This window comes from Xenopus laevis, chromosome 3L (assembly GCF_017654675.1).
Source record: "Xenopus laevis strain J_2021 chromosome 3L, Xenopus_laevis_v10.1, whole genome shotgun sequence".
In the NCBI taxonomy this organism is placed as follows: Eukaryota; Metazoa; Chordata; class Amphibia; order Anura; family Pipidae; genus Xenopus; species Xenopus laevis.
The window spans coordinates 43,434,836-43,458,539 of record NC_054375.1 but is presented as its reverse complement, the minus strand read 5'-3'; the positions used below and the strand labels follow the sequence as shown (position 1 = coordinate 43,458,539).

The following is a 23,704-nucleotide window of genomic DNA, read 5'->3' as shown; positions in this document are numbered from 1 at the left end:
GGATGCATTATCGGGAAACCCATTATCCAGATAGCTCTAAATTGGAAAGGATGTCTCCCATAGACTCCATTTTATCCAAATAATCCAAACTTTAAAAATGATTTCCTTTTTCTCTGTAATAAAAACGCAGTACCTTGTACTTGATCCCAACTAAAATATAATTAATCCTTATTGGAGGCAAAACCAGCATATTGGGTTTATTTAAATTTTAAATTATTTTCTATTAGTCTTATGAAGATCCAAATTACAGAATGATCCATTATCTGGAAAACCCCAGGTCCTGAGCATTCTGGATAACAGGTCACATACTTGTACCAGGGCGTCAATGCTGTAGATTGTATTTTTCTGGGTTTCTCTCTGATCTAAATGAAATTGAAATAATGGTATAATTTAATCCATGCAATCTATTTCTGAATATTTTATTATAATTAGGGATGCACCGAATCCACTATTTTGGATTTTGGATTCGGCCGAACCCCCGAATCCTTCGCGAAAGATTCCGCCGAATACGAATCCAAATTTGCATATGCAAATTAGGGGTGGGAAGGGGAAAACATTTTTTACTTCCTTGTTTTGGGACAAAAAGTCACGTGATTTCCCTCCTCACCCCTAATTTGCATATGCAAATTCGGATTTTGGTTCTGCCAGGAAGAAGGATTCATCCGAATCCTGTTGAAAACGGCTGAATCCAGGCCGAAAACCAAACTGGATTCGGTGCATCCCTACTTATAATGAAGGTTGGAGCCTGTCCTCATAGACCTATTAGTGCAGGGTGACATTAATTAACAGTGCAATTTCATTCTAATTCTTAAAGGGGCGGTTCACCTTTAAGTTAAGTTTTAGTTTGTTATAGAATGGCCAACTCTAAGCAACTTTTCAATTGATCTTCATTATTTATTTTTTATAGTTTTAAATTATTTGCCTTCTTCTTCTGAATCTTTCTGGCTTTCAAGTGGTGGTCACAGACCCCATCTAAAAACAAATGCTCTTTAAGGCTACACATTTATTGTTATCGCTACATTGTATTACCCATGTTTCTATTCAGGCACTCTTTTATTCATATTCCAGTCTCTTAATCAAATCAATGCATGGTCGCTAGGGTAATTTGGACCATAGCAACCAGATTACTGAAATTGCAAACTGAAGAGTTGCTGAATAAAAAGCTAAATAACTCAAAAATCACAAATAATTAAAAAATTGCAGATTGACCCAGAATATCATTCTCTACATCATACTAAAAGTTAATTTAAAGGTGAACAACATCTTTGAAAAGGAGATCCCAACTAAGTGGGGAAAAAAGCCTGAAGTTGTTTAAATATTACAGAAAAAGCGCAAGGCAAAACAAAGAGTTGCTTGGGACTGGCTCCAGTGAAAGGTCAGTGAATGCTGTGAAGCTGCAGAGCTAAATGATTGCCTTAGTGTGCCAGGAAAATGATCCATTGTATCTCAGTACCAGCTTGTATTATGTATGCTTGTTTGCAGCTCTCTGCATCATTTATACTAACTGGATTCTGCCAAACACACCAGAATTGTCCACAAAAGTACATTTCTATTGGCGTTCTGTCAAAACACATGTCCGCTTATCCTTTAGCCCTCAGCTTGTTCATATGGGTGATCTCCGGGAGGTGTAATTTAGTCCCAGAGGCAAACCTGTCTCTGGCAGGGTAGTTGTCACCAAAAAGGAAGAATGCAATACAGGTATGGGACCTGTTATCCAGAATGCTCGGGCCTGGGGGTTTCCGGATTAGGGATCTTTCCGTAATTTGGATCTCTATACCTTAAGTCTACATACAAATAATCTAAACATTAAAGGGGTGGTTCACCTTCAGGTTAACTTTGAGTATGTTATAGAATGGCCAATTCTAAACAATTTTCAATTGGTCTTCATTATTTATTTTTTATGGTTTATGAATTATTTGCCTTCTTCTCCTGACTCTTTCTAGCTTTCAAAAGGGGGTCTATAAACAAATCCTCTCTAAAGCTACACATTTATTGATATTGTTCCAACCCTCCCCTATTAATATTCTGTTTACGCATTCAAATCAATTCATGGTTGCTTGGGTAATTCGGACCCTAGCAACCAGATCACTGATCCTGCAAATAATAATAAAAAATGAAAACCGATTGCAAATTGTCTCAGAATATCACTTACATCATACTAAAAGTTAACTCAAAGGTGAACAACCCATTTAAATAAACTCAATAGGATCATTTTGTCTACAATAAGGATTAATTAAGGATAAGGATTAATTATATCTTATTTGGGATCGAGTACAAGGTACTGTTTTATTATTATAGAGGAAAAGGAAATTATTATTATTATATTATTTTAATGGAGTTTATGGGAGATCGGCATCTCGTAATTTGGAGCTTTCTGGATAACGGATCCCATACCTGTATTATGAAATTAACTAAAAGCATTCAATTCTCAGATTGCTGCTTTTATTATATCCTTTATTTCAGTTATTCACTGGATTCCTTTTGTTTGTTTGTTTTTTTTTTTTGAGAATTGGCGATGGTGAAGCAGGTAATTAAAATAGATTATGTAAAAAGTTGTTTAGCAATTTTAGTTGTTGCTTTTTTAAATACAAAATACATGGGGCAGCGACTATTTCTCCTGTTTGGGGGCAAATAAAAAAGTGACCTGTACAAGACCCCATCACAACAGAGCCCTTAAAGGAATTGTTCAGTATAAAAATAAAAACTGAGTAATGGATAGGCTGTGCAAAATTAAAGAAAATCTAATCTAGTTCGTTAGGCAAAAATGTAATGTATAAAGGCTGGAGTGACTGGATGTCTAACATAGAACAGAACACTACTTCCTGCTTTTCAGCTCTGTTACTGGTTACCCTGGTGACCAGGCAGTTACCAATCAGTGGTTTGAGGGGTGGGGGCTCATGGGTCATAACTGTTGCTTTTGAATCTGAGCTGAATGCGGAGGATCAATTGCAAACTCACTTAACAGTTATGTCCCATGTGGCCCCCTTTCAAGTTGCTGACTAACTCAGAGTTAGAGAGCTGAAAAGCAGGAAGTTGGATTCTGGCTATTATATCCAGTCACTCCAGCCATTATACATTACATTTTTGCCTAACTACCGGTAACTATATTGGAAACCTTTTTTATTTTGCATAGGCAATCTATTTATCCAGTTTTTATTTTTACAATGAACTTTTCCTTTAAAGTCAAGTTAACCTTCACTGCTGGTCTTTATTATAATTTCTTTTTTTTATGGTTTTTGAATTATTTGCCTCCTTCTTCGGACTCTTTCCAGCTTCCATAAGGGGGTCCCTTACCCCATCTAAAAACAAATACTCTGTAAGGCCACAAGTGATTGTTATTGCTACTTTTTATTACTCCTCTTTTTTTCAGGTTCTCTGCTATTGATATTCTAGTCTCTTGTTCAAATCAATGTACGGTTGCTAGGATAATTTGGACCCTAGCATCCCAATTGCTAACTGGAGAGCTACTAAATAAAACGCTAAATAACTCAAAAACCACAAATAATAGAAAATAAAAACCAATTGGAAATTGTCTCAAAATATCACTTTAAACATCATACTAACACTTATTTAAAGGTGAACAGCCCCATTTAACAAATATCCATGCATTCTCTCCCTGCTTCTCAAAAAATGTTCTTTTTGTGCCACCCAGAAAAAAGGTCATCAACCATCTATCTGAAAAGCCACTGACCACAGATTTGGGCCAAGTTAGTATGCTCTGTTTGCCAGCAAGTAGAAAACTGTGTAATCGCATTAGCCTCCTTCAAAGTGATTTTAACAACTTAAAATATGTGGGTGTTATATGAAAGGTTGTGGCCAAACCATAACAGGGTTGAGCTCAAGCAGTGGAGCAAAAGGAAAAAGTCAGTTGCCAATTCTCCCATTACATCGTCTTTGATTCTGCAGTTGTGCTCCATATTTACAGATCACACGTCATGTCATTGTCATAAAGATATAAGATGTGGGTCTGAAGCTTTATGAATTGAGATTCTTGGGTGTTATATTCCCATACTGAGCTCTTTCTGAGCCTGGAAAATCTATATACAGGTATAGGACCTGTTATTCATGAGTTAAGTCTACTATTAAGCCCAATAGGCTGGTTTTGCCTCCAATAAGGATTAATTATATCTTAGTTGAGATCAAGTACAAGGTACTGTTTTATTATTACAGAAAATATGAAAAAAAGTTTGGATTATTTGAATAAAATGTCCGAGTTTATGGGAGATGGCCTTTCTGGATAATGGGTTTCTGGATAACTGATACCACACCTACATGTACCTCCCTCAGATCTGAGCTTGTGCACTTTTTGTGGCCGGATCTGATCCTTTCGACTGGACGTTCGCTACTGGCTACCGCAAAAAATCTTCGGTTCGGGTTGAACCCGCAAACTCACACTGCCAGCTTCCGGCTGTCAATTTATAGACTTGCGCCTGCCTTGCCCCGCCCCTTTTGTGATATCACTGCAGGGCGGATTGGGCTAGGGTCTATAAATAGAGGGGATGGAGCAGGCTGGTTTAGGAGGGTGTGGGTTGAGAAAAAATATAGTGGCAAATGTTACTTTCTTTGTAAGTTAACAAAGTCACAAACTGTCATTCGTTTTAGCAAATGAGGGGAATGAATTTGCTGGGGCAATAAGAAAGGTAGTTGTTAGCATGTTCAGTGCATGTTGGGTGGGTGCCTTTGTATTTTTTATTTCTTGACAGTTTTTTTTTTTTTTGAGTGATCACCCTGTGGTTTTACAATATGTGCTGCAACAATCTTAATGAAATTCAGCTTCCGTTTCTTTTCCAGCAAATATTTATGCAGGCCAGCAGCATGTGATTTCACCACTTCTCGTGTCGTGTGTATATTTAGCGTCCAAAGAGACTGCCGGCCACACTGGTACTGAATGACACGAATCACGCTTATAACAAAGTATTTCTTCGTTTAGCATTGCTTTATACCATTAAAGGAGTTGTTCACATTTGAATTCACTTTAAGTATGACGTAGAGAGTGATATTCTGTGACAATTTGCAATTGGTTTTCATTTTTTAATATCTGTGGTTTTTCATTTGTTATTTGTTAAAGGGGTTGTTCACCTTCAAAATAATTTTAGCATGATGTATATGGGGCAAATTCACTAAGATGCGAAGTTGCGCACAGGGGTAGCGTAAGGTTGCGAAGTTGCGCTAGCGTTGATTCGCTATATAAAGCGAAGTTGCGCTAGCGAAGGCTAATTTGCATATGGCACAAAATTCAAATTTCAATGGAGGAACACGTATCTGCACTACAAATGCCTAGAAAACCTTCAAATCTGCAAATAAAATTTTTTATTTTGCCCTACACATGTGCCCACTGTCTAGGTAAGTTGCCATGAGTCAGGAAATGTAGGGGGGAGGAAGGGGAGCCCCAAAAAATTTTCGATCTTTTTCAGCTTATCAGCCATCATGTAGAAAACACGCCAGCGTTTTTTGGGACTTAGAAAAAAATTTGACTTTTTTTGAAACAATCCCTATCTACTCTATTGCACTTCGCCAGGTCTGAGGTGGCGAAGGAAGTCTAGCGTAAAAGGTAGCGTTCACTACACTGCGCAAGTTAGTGAATTTGCGTAGTTTCGTCGCTAGCGAAGATTCGCCTGGCGTAAGGTTGCGAAGTAACACTAGCGAAACTATGCCAGCGTTCGTTAGTGAATTTGCGCAGTAGCGAAAATGCCAAACGCTAGCGAATTAACGCTAGCGTTCGGCGCTTCGCGCCTTAGTGAATTTGCCCCATAGAGTGATATTCTGAGACAATTTGCAATTGGTTTTCATTTTTTATAATTTGTGGTATTTGAGTTACCTAGCTTTTTATTCGGCAGCTCTCTGGTTTGCAATTTCAGCAATCAGGTTACTAGGGTCCTAATTACCCTAGCAACCATGCATTGATTTGAATAAGAGACTGGAATATGAATAGGAGAGTCCTGAATAGCAAGATGAGTAATAAAAAGTAGCAACAACAATACATTTGTAGCCTTCCAGAGCATTTGTTTTTGAGATAGGGTCAGTGACCCCTATTTAAAAGTTGGAAAGAGTCAGAAGAAGGAAGCAAATTCTTCAAAAACTACAAAATAAAAATTAAGACCAATTAAAAAGTTGCTTAGAATTAACCATTCTATAAAATACTAAAAGTTAACTTAAAAGTGAACCACCCATTTTAACGCGTAAAAGTGGAATATATGGAGACATCATGTTTAAAGGAACAGTTCAGTGTGAACTGGGTAAATAAACTGTGCAAAATAAAAAAAATTCTAAAATAGTTAGTAAGCCAAAAATGTAATGTATAAAGGCTGGAGTGACTGGGCGTGTAACATAATAGCCAGAACACTACTTCCTGCTTTTCAGCTCTCTAACTCTGAGTTAGTCAGCGACTTGAAGGGGGGCCACATTGGAAATAACTTTTCAGTGAGTTTGCAATTGATCCTCATCATTCAGCTCAAGATTCAAAAGCACCAGATTTGACCCATGTGCCCCCCCTCGAGTCTGAAAATCAGGAAGTAGTGTTCTGGCTATTATGTTACACACCCAGTCACTCCAGCCTTTATACATTACATTTTTGTCTTACTAACTATATTAGAAACATTTTTTATTTTGCACAGCCTATCTATTTACCCAGTTTTTATTTTTACACTGAACAATTCCTTTAATCGTTTCTGCAACTTTGTTAGTCCTGCAAATGTACTTTGTGGTGGTTTCTTGAATTCTGTAGAGCACTAGATCTCGTTGTATGTTGTGTAAAGACTTTTAACAAATGCAACACAAGTTGCTGCAATTGTATGGGTTTTTTTCTTCTGTACACACGTATGCAACGCTGGCTACTTGTGAGTAACTTTATACTGACAGCTGCTTGAGCTCATTTATAGCCGAGACCCTTGGTATGGAGAGAAAGCGCTACAGGGATTGGTTGGCAGATCCAGGTGGCAAGCACTGACAGCCCCATGTCACATGATGGTCTTTTTTTTTCATTGCTTCTCAGCAGTACTGAATGCAATCATCCCGCAGCTCCCAAGATTGTCCTCCAGGGAGGTGGAGAATAAGCAGAGACAGAGTTACTACAAAGGAATATTCACTTTACAGCCCCCCCCCCTCTTATTTCTTCCTGCCGATCTGTCTAATCATTTTTGGCTGCCGAGAGCCAATAGTCAGGTGGTTGAAGACACACGAGATCTACTTAAGAAGAGAGAATCTCCGCTGGTAAACAGACCTCATTCAGCTTTCCTATTGCCATGATCCCTTTAGCGTCTGCTGTCATTTCAGTAGAAGAGACAGTCAACAATACTGAAGAATGCAACCGTTTGTAGGCTCTAACATTTTAAAAACTCTTTAAATGGATCTGACTATAAAAGTATCAGAATTGCCACGGGCATGCGAAACCAATAAGGTGTCGTTTTTGAGCTGGATGGGACTAAACAATATGATGGCCCGCATGTTGAAGTCCAATCTCCGTATGCAGCAAGTGACAGCCTTCTGGGTTGGTCTGGAAAAAGTGGATTGCTGTTTTTAACATCCGGCCGACAGCCTTGTATCTCGAGTGTCTCATATTTTTATAAGGGTTTTTGGGAAAACCTGGAGCTGGAGAGAAGCTAAAGATGCAGTCCAGGTACCCAGACGTGATCCTGATCATTCCTCTTTAGCTTTTGTACATGTACTGAATAATGTGATCAAGTCGTTGATAATACATAAATGATATGCAGGATTCAATTAGTATACACGAAAAATAGCTTTGCTTGGAATCTTTTTTTTGTCACCTTTTTGGTTTTATGTTAGGATGAATGTCAGATCATGCTGGTAGCAGCTCGGCCTGACATACTATAGGAAATTTTGTGTGTTTTGAAGTTCAGAACTGTGTATTTACTCCTTCAGTATTAACAATGAAGAGCACTTCGTCAATTACATTATGGGGCAGATTTATCAAGGGTCGAATTGAAATTTTTTTTATGGTCAGAACTTGGATATCTGCACTTTTTAGACTGCTAATGTAAGGCTTTTGGCTGAACGGCAGCTCAAATAATAATAAAAAACATTAATGTATATTGCAAATGTTCTCAGAGACATACGAATACCTTAATGCCCTCTAAAGAAGTTTTTCCGACAATTCTTGGCTGAAAAAAATAAATCTACGAAAACCTCTAAAAGTCCAAATTGATTTAAACCGGTCCAATAAGATTAGTACAGCTCCCATTGGAGGTCATTTATAAACACTGGGCAAATTTGCATCAGGGCAGTAACCCATAGCAACCAATCAGTGACTAGCTTTTTTCAGTCAGCTCCAGGTTGAAAACTGAAAGCAATCATCTAATTGGTTGCCATGGGTTACTGCCCAGGAGCAAATTTGCCTAGTGTTTATTAAATGAGCCCCAACGACTTCTATAGGACCTCAACAACTTTTACCTGGTGAAGTTTTGTATTCGTTGTTTTCATGGTTTTCACACTTTTGCATTTTTAGAGCCTTTTGAAAAAAAAATAGAAAACCACAAATTTTCAGCGATTTGTGAAAATAAACATTGAAATTCAATGGTTAAATAAATAGGGCCATATGTTTCTAAACCTTTGCCAACCATGGTTACCAATTTAGTATCTGTCAGGTCCATAAAGGTTTTTTTGCACAGGAAAGTCTTGTTTATCTCATTCAATGTAACAGCCAAGTGGGCAAGGTATTAGCATTCCTCTACTGATACTCACAACTTGTGCCCAGCTAAACCCAAGCATGCCAGTCTGATTAGAACTCTGCTAGAAAAGGACTCATTGCATCTCTAAAAGTGGCATGTCCATGTGTTTCATCCAAATGTAGACATGGAAAGCCACTGTGGAATAGTATCATACCCCAAGATTAATCTCAATCTGAAAATCTGCCATCTAAAACCTGTCAAGGTCATGTATAATTCTATGGAAGATGTCCATTAAACAATTTGAAGATATCTGAGCTGGATTTCGTCCAATAACGCGAAAAATTGGGGGAAAAGAAACGAATTCGGTCGTCAAATCCTAAAAATTCGTATGATTTAGGTTTTCTTTCGATTTTATTGAGTTTTTTCCGAGTTTTTATTTTAGTGATAGATAAATAAATAAAAACATAAAATCATGGAGGGGATCAAAATGGTTACAGCTTGCACTATATTTTATGGTCAGCTAAAAGTTTTAGTATGTTGTAGAGAGTGATATTCTAAGATAATCTACAAACTAAAAATAAATATGGCCAAAAATGCCATATTTTATATACTGAACTTGTTGCACCAGCCTAAAGTTTCAGCTTGTCAATAGCCGCAATGATCCAGGACTTCAAACTTGTCACAGGGGTCACCATCTTGGAAAGTGTCTGTGACACTCACATGCTCAGTGGGCTCTGAGCAGCTGTTGAGAAGCTAAGCTTAGGGGTCGTCGCAAATTATCAAGCAGAAAATGATTGGCCTGTAATAAAGGCTGATGCTACAGGGCTGATTATTAAATTCTGATACTAGTTGCACTGGTTTCTGTGCTCCCATGTAGTAATTATCTACTAATCAGCCTTATAATGTGACATTTATATTCTATATGTACTGTATATTGTCAGTGGGCCCCTAAGCTCAGTAAGTGTCAGCAGCACAGAGCATGTGCAGTGAATTAGAAGAAAAGCAGATGGGGAACTACTGGGGCATCTTTGGAGACAGAGATCTTTACTGCTAAAGGGCTGTGGTTGCCTTGGGCTTGTACAGAATTATGTACAACATTTCTTGCTACTTCTTTAGTTAAGCTTTAAAGTTACAAGGGCACGTTTATGGGTAATGTTTATATCTTTAGCTACTGTATATAATATGAGCTTTTTATCTTACTTTAAACATTGGGGAGAAAAAGAGGAACTGTGCTAATACTTTGTGCACTGGTGAACTTTCTGACTATTCGTAATGCGCAGAGGCAGATAAGCTTGAACTAAAAATACATCCATAGATTCTCTTAAAAATAGCCTGGCTTGTTATCTGTCAAGGCAGAAATGCCTCCTGCTGGAACAGAACTCTTTGTCTCTCTGTCCTGCTACAGCTGGATATTTGGGGGCCAATACATCAGTATAGCATAGTGTAGTATGCAAAACAAAATACAGGTATGGGACTCGTTATCCAAAAAACTTTCTCCCATAGACTCCATTTTATCCAAATAATCCAAATTCTTAAAACCGATTTCCTTTTTCTCGGTAATAATAAATCATAACCTTGTACTTGGTCCCAACTGAGATATAATTAATCCTTACTGGAAGCAAAACCAGCCTATTGGGTTTATTTAATGTTTACATGATTTTCTAGTAGACACAAGGTATGAAGATTCAAATTATGGAAAGATCCGTTATCCAGAAAACCCCAGGACCCGAGCATTCTGAAGAACAGGTCCTATACCTGTACTAACTGTTGCAATACTGCATATTAAAATACATTTTAATTGTTTAATGCCTTCTGAATAGGAGTGTAAATGTCTCTGTGTCTGTTATTGCAATTGGAGAAAAATTATTGCATTGTTCAGTACAGAAGCTGGTATGCCCAATACAAAGGTGTGGCATTGGACTGTGTGTTCTACAATTGCATGAAAACTTGTAAGAACTAACTAACTAATGTTATAAATACTATGTTCTTCCATATACTGGCATGTGACAAGCAACATATGGCAAGTTCAAGACTAGTCTGTTCAGCAAGTGTAGAGGTTTTTACCTTGATCAAATTCATGCTCATGCATACAACAAGCATTGTATATTTAGCTGCTTACAGGCCCTATGAAAGACTGTCCGGTTATTTATGATGGGAATTGTATCTCCCTTCAGCACCTCCCTTGTATATGTGACTCAGCATTGGCTTCGTAGGAAATGACATTTGGAAACATCCACTTGCCTCTGCGAGGAAAAATCTGTTTATTCCAAAATGGGTACCATAGAAATAATTTGCTGATTTTATTGATCTGGGCTTTACTTCTTCTACTTTGATATCTCCTCAACGGAACAGCCTCTTATATGTTTAATATTTGGCACCCCCAGTGATTTAAACTAGGGATGCACAGAATCCAGGATTCTGGCAGGATTCAGACTTTTTCAGCAGAATTCAGATTCGGTCGAACCAAATTCGAGTCATAATTTGCATATGCAAATAAAGGCCGGGAAGGGAAATCACATAACTTTTTGCCACAAAACAAGGAGGTAAAAATGTTTTTATTTTCCCCTTCCCCTCCCCAATATGCAAATTAGGGACAGGATATGCAAAACGCTAACTGCAATATGCAAATAGGATTCAGTTAAGTATTCGGCAGAATCTTTCATGAAGGATTCGGCCAAATTCCAAATAGTGGATTCGGCGCATCCTTAACTTGAACTTTCCTTCTACATTAACATAATTGAATAGTTATATCATGGGATGCAGAACTGTACTGAATGACTGCTTTCTTTATGTAGGTGTTTTGCAAAATTAATTATATATCTATATACTTCCTCCCAGTTGGCCTTCACCGGACTTTGACCCAAGCCAAATCCGCCTGATCGTTTACCAGGACTGTGAGAAACGAGGCCGAAATGTCTTGTTTGACTCCAATACCAAGCGCAAGACAGATGACTTGTCTGTATCGGTAAGCATAATATTAATGGGATCGCAAGTGTATTTCATTAGAAATGTCAAGAGCTAATAGGAGGGTGTCTGAATAGAAAGCTAAGTTGTAAAAGGTAATATTAAAGGGGTGGTTCACCTTTACATTAACTTTTAAAATGTTAGAGAATGGCTAATTCTAAGCAACTTTTCAGTTGGCGTTCATATTTGTTCTTTTTTTTTTATACATATTAACATAGTAAGTTAGGTTGAAAAAAGACACACGTCCATCAAGTTCAACCTTATAAGTCAATATATAAGCTGCATAACTGCTAGTTGATCCAAAGGAAGGCAAAACCCCATTTGAAACCTCTCCAACTTGCCTTAGAGGGGGAAAAAAATCCTTCCTGACTCCAAAATGGCGATCGGACTAGTCCCTGAATAGTATAGTTTTTTTTAATTATTTGCTTTCTTCTTCTGACTCTTTCCAGCTTTCAAATGGAAGTCATTGACCCCATCTAAAAACAAAAGCTCTGCAAGGCTAAAAAATATTTAGTTACTGCTACTTTTTATTATTCCTCTTTCTATTCAAATTCCCGTCTTTTATTCATAGTAATTAATGGTTGCTAGGCTAATTTGGACCCTAGCAGCTAGATTGCTGATTCAAGTAACAGAATTTGTGGCCAGTAAGGAAAATACTCTGTTCAGTGCAAACAGGCAAAGAGGACCGGGAACAATCAAAAATAGATGTTTAAGATTACCTTTATCAAATTTATTATGTCCAAATAAAAAATGGGCGTTTTAGATGATGGTTAAGAAATTAAAAAAGTGGTTAAAAGGGTAAAAAAAAAAAAAAAGTGAGCATAAACATTTTGTGGAAAGGGCAAAATAATTTCAACAACTGCCTATTTACACTGAAAATATGTTCCAAGCAGTTCAGTTGTTTTCAGATTGTTCAACAGCAGGGATGGCTGAATCTGAATCTGTTTCGAAAACTTGCAAAACTGCGACAAATTCACAAGGGATGCACCGAATCCAGGATTCGGTTTGGGATTCGGCCAGAATTTGGACTTTTTCAGCAGGATTTGGATTTAGCCGAATCCTGCTGCCCGGCCGAACCAAATCCGAATCCTAATTTGCATATGAAAATTAGGGGTGGGGAAGGAAATCGTACAAAATGTTTTCCCCTTCCCACCCCTAATTTGCATATGCAAATTAGGAATTGGATACGGTATTCGGCCAAATCTTTCGCGGGGGATTCGGTGCATCCCTAAAATTCATCAAATGAATTGAAGTCAATGGGACTTTTTTCACATGACATTTTTTAAACTGCGCAACTTTTTCTTTAATATACAGTAGACTGTATGGGCGTTTTCATGGCGAAACCCAGCACCAAATTTCACTCATCCCTATCCACTAGAAATAGACTTTTTCAATTGCTTACCATTTTTTTATTTGTTACGGTTTTTACAAAATTCAAATGTTCTATTCTAATGTTCGTGTCTCTGGTGTTTGTCTGGCAGCTCAGTAATTCAGGGGCAGTTCCTGAACTGTTACAATTTGTTACATTAGTTGATACATTTGCCTGTATCTGTGGAGTATTAGCAACTATTGTATCAAATCTAACAGCTGCCTTTAATGAAACCCAGGGATTCTGCTCAACGGGGATAAAGATAAGAAATGTATCAATTTAGAACAGTGTACAGAGTCAGCGACCCCCCTCCCAGAGCGGTTTCAGAAAGATATAAGAAGGCGAAAAATGTAACTCTGAGCTTTAATATTAGAAAAATAGTCCAAAATAGAGAAAGTAATTGGGGGGGAAAAGTCTTTTTCTGGTGAACTATCTGAAAATAACTGTACTGAGCAAGGTGTTGGAAGGTGAAACAACCTTCATGCGCTTTCCATATTTCCACTTATTCTGTACTGTTGCAGGTTGAAAGAGGCCTTCTAACCCTAGGAAGACATAATGGCCAACTTTTTTTCCATAAATTTTAATTCTATGTGAGTTCAGTGGAGATAAGTAAATCACATTTTTCCATGAACCCTTAGTCACTGTTTGTTTAGTAGCTGTGCTGTATGCCAATTTTAGGTCGGTATAAGGGTTGTACTTGTTGACTTGCTTAAAAGTAATGAAATTGGATTTCAGCAAATGCAGTCCAGTGAATTCTTAGGTGATACTAAATGCTATGGCAGTGGCCATTTGTCATACATGGGAAATCTCTACCAATGGGTGAAAAATCTCCTGAATTTACCTTGACATCTCGATCAGTTAGAATTGCCGAATTTAAGTAGCTGTAGGCCCCCTATCAGTTGCAAAAAGGTCTGTGACTTTCCAACCTTGCTGAAGGGGAGCGATGGTGGACCATAGTCATTTTGCAGTCTGATGGATTCAAATGACCAAATTACCCTGGCTTTGAGTTTTCAGTGTAGGGTCACCATTAATTAAAAAGATGACTGTTTAAACTCACCCCAGTAATGCTTCTGCATTTTCCAGTTTGATCGGTAGCCATAATGCTGTTGACAGGTGGTATCCATGAAATGGCAAGCATGTTGACTGCTCCTCTGTCTGAGTTCCATGTATTCTGTACTTCGGATCACAAGACTCTCTGGAGAATCTGCTATGTGGTTAAAACTTTGCTTGCAAAGTGGAAGAGCACACCTTGTAATCTTGTCGAAACATTTGATCTCCTTGGGTCTGACTTGACTAAACGTACTTATGACAGTGTATTTATAACATGGACATAACTACATATTTGGTTTGCATGTTTTGGCTGGGTAATTATGATAGAATGAGTAACATTACAATCTCCTTACTCCTGAAACTAAGTAGTAAGATTGATCATTATATCTCAAAAGCAGAGTCTGAAAAGGATATAATTTTTACTTGTCTCGGGCAAGCCATTTAACTGTATTGCTGTGTATAATTATTATTTTATTATTTTAAAATATTTTTTTTTCCACTAAAATGTCTTTTCACTTAAAAGTTCACTTTCGTTAATCAAGTCTCTCATAGATGCCTGCTTTGCCAAGTTTGAAAATGGAATATTATATTTTCTACGTTAAGGGTAAGGTCACACTGGGAGATTCGGGGACATTTAGTCGTCCGGCGACTAATCGCCTCTTCTTTGGGGAGACTTATCTCCCTGAACTGCTTCCCCCTGTCTTCCTCCTGCTAGAATGAAAAATCGCCTGCGGCATGGCACTCGCAGTGCTTTCTTTTCCTCGTGATGCAACTTCAGAAAACGAAGCTCTGTGAGTGCCATGCCGCAGGCGTTTTTTCATTCTAGCAGGCGGAAGACAGGGGGAAGCAGTTCGGGGAGATTTGTCGCCCCAAAGAAGAGGCGATTAGTGGCCAGGCGACTAAATCTCCCCAAATCTCACAGTGTGACCTTACCCTAAACTGTGGCTCTTTGTTCTTTTATATTTCCTTGGTTGCTTTAGCCAAACCCTTAAATCAATTAAGATATTAATTGATATTGATATTAAGATTAATTAAGAACATCCCACCCGCCATTTTAAGTGTTTGTATGAGAACAAAGTTGTTTGAGGACAACCAGGCTGTGAGAAAAGACATAGGTTATATAGACCATGTCGGATTGGGGGGGTTCGGGCCCATCAGGGCTGTCTTATCAGGGGCCCACACGCACCCCCGCTCTGGGCCCCCGACCCCCCCCCCCGACAACTTCAGGACCCCCCACAACCTGCCTCCACCCCACCCTGCTCAGTGCATACCTGCTATTTTCTATTATCAGTCAGGCAGGGAGAAATTGCCAGGCAGATGGGAGCAGATCCCACGATGGTCAGGGCCCACCAGGTTTTTTCCCGGTGTCCCACCGGCCCAGTCCGACACTGATAACCGATGAGCTTTGAAAAAACGTAGACTGTTCTACATAGTACAAAACCTCATCCAGAAGGGCAAGTGCACACATAGCGGATTGTTCTCCTTCCTCTGCCTGCGTTTTGTATACAGGCAGAGAAAAGTGGATCCTCTCTCATGCACTCACTCCTGTAGCTCCATTGACAGGCCTACAGTTATCCTGTGCCGAACTACATGGAGCAGATATCCGTGTGGAAATGTTTTTGCGTTTCTGTGTCAAGTGAGTTCAGGGATTTACTTACTCTGCAGTCAATGTACTTGAACACGGTCTTCAAAGGGTCATAAATTAGCCTTTCCTTAGATTCAGCCACAAACACATAGTAAATTTAAAAGATATAATCAATTCAGTTTTGTTTCCAGATATCCATAAAAGCTTTAGTTAAACACTGGGGAGGTCGATTTCACTGGCGTAATTACCATATGGGAACAGCAGAGGAACCTAAATACACTCCATCTTTTACGAACCTGTATGCGGCTTGTACGTGCGTTGTTACATGTTTTGTAAAGGTCCATGCAATCTGTGAATTTGATGGCATTTTTGGATTGTACCTGTTAAATCACTAAAAAATATATTTTGATGTGTTATTGAGGGTGAGCTATATCCAAAATTGGTACAACAATATAACGATATTGGATGCGCTCAAACTCTTTCCCACCCTCTGTGAAGCTAGTTTTAATTGGATTATTAAATATCACTGCTCACCCTATAACTGGGTGGGTCTGTGTGCAAATGTCCCGGACCTTTGGCTTAATCAATCTGTGTTCATAGGCATTCAATGTTATCAGGTCACTGTCACGAACGGCACCCTAAATCCAGAACCAGTGCTAGGCTCCCTGGTCTTGGCTCTTGCTTCTGCCTTTAACAGCCGCCTTTCACCTCGGGAGGAGCCCTCGGCTAATTGGATGCCGCCAGGTCTTATTAAGAGAGGAGCAAAGCTACAGGTTCTGGACGAGTGGCATGGTTCTTGCACTGGCAAGTGGCATGATCATCTCACCAAGGATACTGGACGGAAGAACACAACTTGGAAGGCAGGCCAGACAACACAGCATGGAACAGGCAGGCCCGGCCAGCACAAGCAAAGTTAGAATAGTCAGACAGGCCGGAATCAGGATTGGAGAGCATAGAATAGTCTTAGGCCGGAATCAGGATAGGTCAGACAGGCAAGGATCAGCTTGGAGAGGTCAGAATAAACAGGCAGGCAAGGGTCAGGATACAGAGTTCAGAATAGTCAGGTAAGGCAAGGGTTAATAACCAGAGGATCAATAGGAATCACTTAGGAATAGCACCAAAGGAAAACCGGCGCGGCCCACTAGACCACCAGGGTGAGTCCTTACAGTCGCTCACTGCTTAATGTCTCTGGTCCGGATGCTGCGCCCTGAACCCACAGCTTTGCGAGAAATAACAATCAATCGTTTCTAGTGTTGCGCACACTCTCACAGATCAGCAGGCGGCGGCGGTTTAAAAAATAGCTTTATTACCCCAACAATGCACCTAACGCGCTTCGTGTGTCCATGTGACACATGAAACGCGTTAGGTGAATTGTGCGCACAACACTGGAAACTATTGATTCTTATATCCAAAATTGAACTCACACAAGGCACCCAAGTTCCAGGGCAGCACGTCAACGCCAAAATAGCAGTGAACCTCCTTTCGAAACTCGCTGGGGGAAAACAAAATATACAAAACAAGAGCAATCCATACAAAACAAAATCAGTCCATTCAGGAACTGACTCTGCAATGACTGAAAATTTCTACAATCTATTTACTCGAAAATGGACCTCTAAGGATACCGCCCATAACAACCAATTATCGTTGATAATCTTATCTGTCCAGTAAATGCTACTGCTGATTGTTTGCTTTGGGTGACTAGAGCAGTACAGCACCTAACAGTTTTATGGTCTAATTGAATACAAAGTGCACCCTAAGTAAGTTTACATCAATGTATTTTTTGGGGTTCAGATCTCCTTTCATGTCTGGTGATCCACCTTATCAAGCAACTCCCACGCCTCAAGCATGCCAGATTCCAAGCATATCTCTGTTTCCTTTTCATGGGCCTAACTTTCCTACCTGAAATTTGTTTTCCAGACTGGGTGTATATGAGGAACTTGAAACCTTTTTTTTTTTTTTTTTCTTGGATGGAGAGTGTGTGGTTTGTTTCTACACGGTGCTGGTAGCCAGCGGAATCAGCGTGGTTTCTGTCACATGCCTCACGGAGCTGAGCCAGAAAGCTTGTTTGTTGGGTCAGAGATAAACTGCAGTTTTACTTTACAAGTCTATAGTGCAATCATATGACTCCCACACACACTCCTCCCTGTTTTCTCTGTCTGACCGTGTAAAGTTATAAGGGAATCTTGTGAGCAAACTGTAAACACATTCGGATATAAATGAACAAGCACACTCAGCATACAGTAATATCCCTGTACATTGCATTGCTGTTTTGTACTGCGTTGGTGTTTTCTCTGTATCCATGTTTAACGTAAGTGTGACTTTCAGGGAGTAGCACCCTATATGTAACGACTCATACGTATAATGAAATCACTTTGTAAGGTGGTAATCCTGGAATGTATTACTACAGCATGCCTGTACATTCCTTTCCACTATGCAAGTTTCACAATAGTAGTGATTAATGGGTAAGGCCGATTTAGTCACGGTTCTTAATAATTCTTTTCTGACATCATTTAGTTATAGGAATGACACACTGCAAACCTTAGTAGTTTACAGTGAATGGATTGGTTGGCTTTTTTGCAACCTGTTGCAATGCATTTACCAAACAAGGGCAATCTGCAAGGTGCATTCATTTGCACAAAATGCACAATTTTTACCACCAGTGCAGCTTTATTTCTCAGAATTCCAATGTAAATGTGGGTGCTGGCAAAGTAATGTGTGCCACAATTTGTGCACAATCCTATCAATTCGGATTCAAATTGACCTCCACATTGGTAAGTTGCTTGCAAGTTACAATGACGTTTATATTTCATCATTGTGGATGAGAATTCAGAATTCCAGTGTGCAGTGCTGGAAACTGCACAATTCAGTTGGATGCTTAGGCACAACGTGCAGAAGGTTTATTTTAGGTTTGATGAAGAATAGTGCATTGATGAAGGTTTCACTGATATCTAAATGAAACTGAGAAGTTTTCTGTGCAAACACATGACTTCCTCCAACATTTATGGGCAGATTTATCAAACTGTTCAGTTCAGATTTTAATAAGTAAAAAGCTCACCCACTTTCTATTCATTCTTTCTGGGATTTTTAGAAGGATATTTATCAATGGGTGAAAATTAGAACTCACTATTTGATAAATAGACTTCCAAAAATCCCATAGGAATGAATAGAACGTGGGTGAGTTTTTATTTATCAAAATCTGAACTCGTAGTTTGATAAATCTGCCCCTTAGTGTATTGTTGAGTGAAAATGAAGGGATGGATCCAGCAAGCAAGGGGAGTATGTATCTCACTATTGAATTAATATCCATGTTTCCTAATGTGGAAGGGTTTTTGTTAATATTATTATTATTATCATCATCATCATCATGCACTTATAAAGCACTCTTCAGTAAATTGTTGAACACATTGAAGCAGAATGGTCATGCACAGACAAAAGTTTTCACTTTAAGGGGCAGATTTATCAAGGGTCGAATTTTGAATTCATGTGACTTTTTTAAAACTCCCATTAACTTCCATAAACTTGAAATTTGACCAATCTAATTTTTTTTTAACTCTAGTGAATAGGATCGTACCAAAAAAGGCTCACAGACTCTCTAATGTCCTCTGCTGTTCTTCGATGTGCTGTTCTTCGATGTGCTGTTATGGGGTTGCAAGCTTTATTTGGGGGCGGATTCACTAAAGGGCGAAGTGGCCAACGTAATCGTCAATTTCACAGAAATCCCATCCATAGGGACATCACCAATTCACTAACAGGTGTAGACGCCTATTCGCTAGCAATTGAGACCATCGTTATCATTCTCACTAAATCACCAGGGGAAAATTCGCTATGAAATGCTTGTACAGCTGAAAGAAAGTTAGCGAAAATTCGCCAGTGTTCGGCTTCTGAGACGCAACTTCACATTTGAGTGAATTAGTGTAGTTAACGAATTTGTGCCTGGCTTCTCCCAGCATGTGCCACTCTGTGTATTAAAAGCAGTATATGTTCGCTTGCTTTTTTGTTTCTGGCTTTTAAAATGTGAAGCATGCAAGGCACTGGGAGAAATGTAGTCTTGGCTGGAGGAAAGCTGACTTTAAACCATTAAAATCTCAGCCCCTCCTCAACTTTTACAATTAGGCTGTCACATGTGTTTTCTCTATGGGGGGGGGGAGTTGATCCTGTCCTCTGTGGAGTAGTGAAATAAATGGTATACGCCATTTACATTTTGGCCATTTTTTAGGTGCATGTTTTGCCCAGAATCTTTCTTGTGAGACCAGTGATGACAGATAGCCTTTATGTTGGTTAACTTCATACATACATACATACATACATACATACATACAGCCATTTTCTCCACCATTCAAGGAAAAATTAACCTTATTGTAACGGTTTTTTTGGAAAGCTCAGGTAGCATGTACAGTAGTGGCTTAATTTTAGTGGTCAGCTCTTCTCCAGCCTGTATTACTTCTTCTCTTAGTACCATTTACTACACACGGGACATCATCTGCATGTGTGTGCTGCTGAGAAAAACATGCTGTGACAATAGCCTGATTGGGAGGCGTTTGCTCACTAGGGGTAGAGTCCAGCAGGATGGGTACCCTCTGGTTACCTGCAAAAATTCAATTAAAACATTAAAAGTGTGCAAAGTATGTTGCCCTCCAGACAGTTTTTGTGTATGAATTCAAATAAGCCAAAACTATCAGTTCTGCAAAGCTTACATTTGTTTTTCTGTCTTTTCTCTGCAGAAACTTGTGATTGATGCTCAGGTGAAGGTGTTGGGGAAGTGCTGCCAGCTCAAGCCAGGAGGGGACAGCTCTACATCCTTGGACAGCACAACAAGCTCCCTGGCATCTGACACAAAAGAGCAGTGCCCAAAGTACCAGGTAATGCCTCTCTCAAGCCAAAGGCAATAAGAAGATCTTCTGCTCTTGCTGAACTACAATATTGGTCTTGCGGAACTGTTGGTCAATTACAATCAGTTTTAAGGTGGTCATACACATAGAGATCCACTCGTTTGGCCCTTCAAGGTGGGCGATTTTGGGCTGATCTGATCTCAGGCCCTAGGGCACAATAATCGGATATTAATTAAAGCACATGGGCTGATCAAAGCTGCTGACAGGCGCTGTTAGGATAATCAGATGGTTCCAGCCATATAATTCATGTAGTCCAGCATGCATTCAGTTTCTGCTAATGGTATTCCTCTAATAATAGCCCCCAGTACATTTTCCTCTTCAGGAGATTTGCATTGAAATAATGTCAAGACGCCTGTCATTGCTACCCCAGCACTGTTAAGTCTATCTTTCATGAACTGTTGACCCCAACCACATATAGATATATATATATATATATATATATATATATATATATAACATAATATATTGCATGAGAACAAGTTGCCCTCTCCTTCTCACAGAAGCAAAGAAGAGTTAAATTGACAAGTGCATGTGACTGACTTGTTCCACTTGCTGTCTGGCTGGGATCTCCTCACTTGGCTTGAGTTACATTTTACATAAGAGAAGGGATTTTGGCCAGAGGAGAAGGCAGTCATCTGACACAAATAAATATTCTTTCTGTCAAGCTAACTTGCAGAGATGACAAGTGTTTTATATTTCACTATCCCTAAAATATCACAGTCAATCTGCTGTCTTTGTACTTGTATGCTAACAGGAACTGTGCATTTCTGTAATTTGCTTGTTCAGACATCATTAGGGTACATATACCTCTGCTAAGAAAAGGTACCTGTTTAAAGGATAATTCTGTCTGATTTTTATGGTGTCGTTTTCATTTCTTAATTACACTGTTTACACTGCAAATAATTCACTCTACAATATACAATTTCATTCCTGAACCAGCAAATGTTTTTGTTTTTTTTAGTTGTAATATTGGCAGCCCTCTCAGGTCATTTTGCCTGGTCATGTGCCAGAAAGAGGATGGAACTGCTTTCTGGCAGGCTGTTTCTCCTATGCAATGTAACTGAACGTGTCTCAGTGGGACCTGGATTTTTACTATTGAGTGCTGTTCTCATATCTACCAGGGAGTTGTTCTCTTGTGTCAGGGAGCTGCTATCTAGTTACCTGCTGATGGGCTGCTGGGGGTTTATCAGAACACAAGTCACATGACTGGGGGCAGCTGGGAAATTGACAATATGTCTAGCCCCATGTCAGATTTCAAAATTAAATATAAAAAACTCTGCTCTTTTGAGAAACAGATCTCAATGCAGAATTCTGCTGAAGCAGCACTATTGAATGATGCATTTTGAAAAAAACACGTTTTCCCATGACAGTATCCATTTATGAAGGAGAGACAGATATACCTACATTCAGCACTTCAGTATCTCCTGCAGGGCTAAGTGAAAGGGTTTGTGAGATTGAAAATTCACTAAATGACTTTCATCGGAAAATGTAGGTAAATGGGAGTTCCCAACATTATTATTATTGTCTAATTCCAAGCAAAATAAAAATATTTCAAGAGTAAATAGTCATGCCTCTAAAGATATCTGGCTGTTGATTACCGGAATTATCTTGGGAATGACATTAAAAAAAAAAAAAAAATACATTTATGTCACAAAAAGGGACAGCAAGTAGAAATAAGCGGCAAACGTACCAAAATTTGAATACATTGTCAATTTATAATGACTGTTGACTGAGACATGCTTCAGGTATTTATAAGTGTAACTCTTAAAGTGTTTGAATTGAAGGAATTTACTCATTTTTCTGCAGCAGGAAAGGTCAACAACCATTGACCTTTCAACACAAACTATTATGAGCTGCTATGACCAGTTTGTAAGAAAATTGCCCTGTGTTTCCAGTTTAAAAATGAAATTAGGAATTTGAATGGCAACTGAATGCCTCAGTTCTGTGAGGCCTATGTTTTTCAGAATGGTACCAGCATGCTGGTGATATCCACATTTTGGGGTTTACCATTTAACACAGTGGGAGGTGGCATCACACCAAAATACACAGCTTCCAAAATGCTTAAAATATGCCTTATAGATAACGATGATAAACTTAATTTTAAGTGGATTCAGGAGATACCTAATACTACAGAATCAGACATCTTGAAACAACACACTAAAATTATGACATTACTTCCGGCGAGCAGGTTTCAGGAAATATCATTGCAAATTCTCCACAACTCGTATCTTACCCCACTCAGAAGATTTAAGATGGGTAACCTCTCCTCGGATGTGTGTTTAAAATGCCACGCTCCTGGAGCAAATTTAATCCATACCATGTGGTCTTGTCCTCTAATGCAATCTTTTTGGGAAGAAGTCGTTTCATATGGTGCACGGATGATAGGGAAACCCCTCCAATTACATATAACATGGGCTCTGTTCAGTACTCTTGATTCATATCCACAAATCACGAAAACTGAAAAACATCTCATGGGCAGATTGGCAGCAGCTGCCAGGAAAATGATACTGCAACAATGGCTACACACTGACTCCCCACCAATGACGTTGGTGAAACAAAAGCTGCACCATATTTTCCATATGGACTGGTTGGAAACTATAACCAGAAAGGAACACAACACATCAAAATTCTTTAACACCTGGACTACCTACATAGCACACCTCCCACAACACATCAAATGCCTCACAATCTATACCTTTAGACTTACCTCTTGGTATGACATGGAACTTCTCAAGGATCATCCTTTGGTCGTGGAATCATCCCAATATCTAGCAACATTACAACAAGAGCTATCAAGCCCCGATACCGCGCCTCCCAGAAGCCATCTAACCAACAGACTACTAACCTCCTATCAGAACTACTCCCCACAGATCCTACCCCCCAATGCTATAAGCCATGACTGAGCTGAATGTTTCTAATGTTATTAAAAGGTTATTGAAATGCTACGTATTCGAAATCACAATTACTATACTCTCCGCTTTATGGAACCATGTATAAAAATCCGTTGTGACTGTACCTTGTCATTTACAATAAAAAACACGTTATAAAAAAAAAAAAAATATGCCTTATAGATGCAAAGGGAATGGCCTGCAACAAGAATATTATTTTCGTGATTTGTTATTTAGACAACGGTAGATTTGCTGGGATCAAGTCTTTCATCCAGAATGTACACTTAATGAATTAAGAGCAGAAGCATTTCCAACTCCTAATGACTGTTTTTAAG

At 39.0% G+C, this 23,704-nt stretch overlaps 1 protein-coding gene across 3 annotated transcripts in view; it reads left to right on the top strand.

Moving 5' to 3' along the window:
- fnip1.L (folliculin interacting protein 1 L homeolog) overlaps nucleotides 1-23,704 on the top strand; it is a 74,903-nt gene that overhangs the window by 21,392 nt on the left and 29,807 nt on the right. For 2 of the 3 annotated variants that reach the window (XM_041586178.1, XM_041586176.1), the window contains exons 2-3: nucleotides 11,463-11,589; nucleotides 20,314-20,451. In XM_041586178.1, coding sequence (XP_041442112.1) covers nucleotides 11,463-11,589; nucleotides 20,314-20,451 — 265 coding nt within the window. Of the gene's footprint in view, nucleotides 1-6,881; nucleotides 7,616-11,462; nucleotides 11,590-20,313; nucleotides 20,452-23,704 lie in introns of those variants that run through there. The other variant, XM_041586177.1, reaches the window with a different exon arrangement.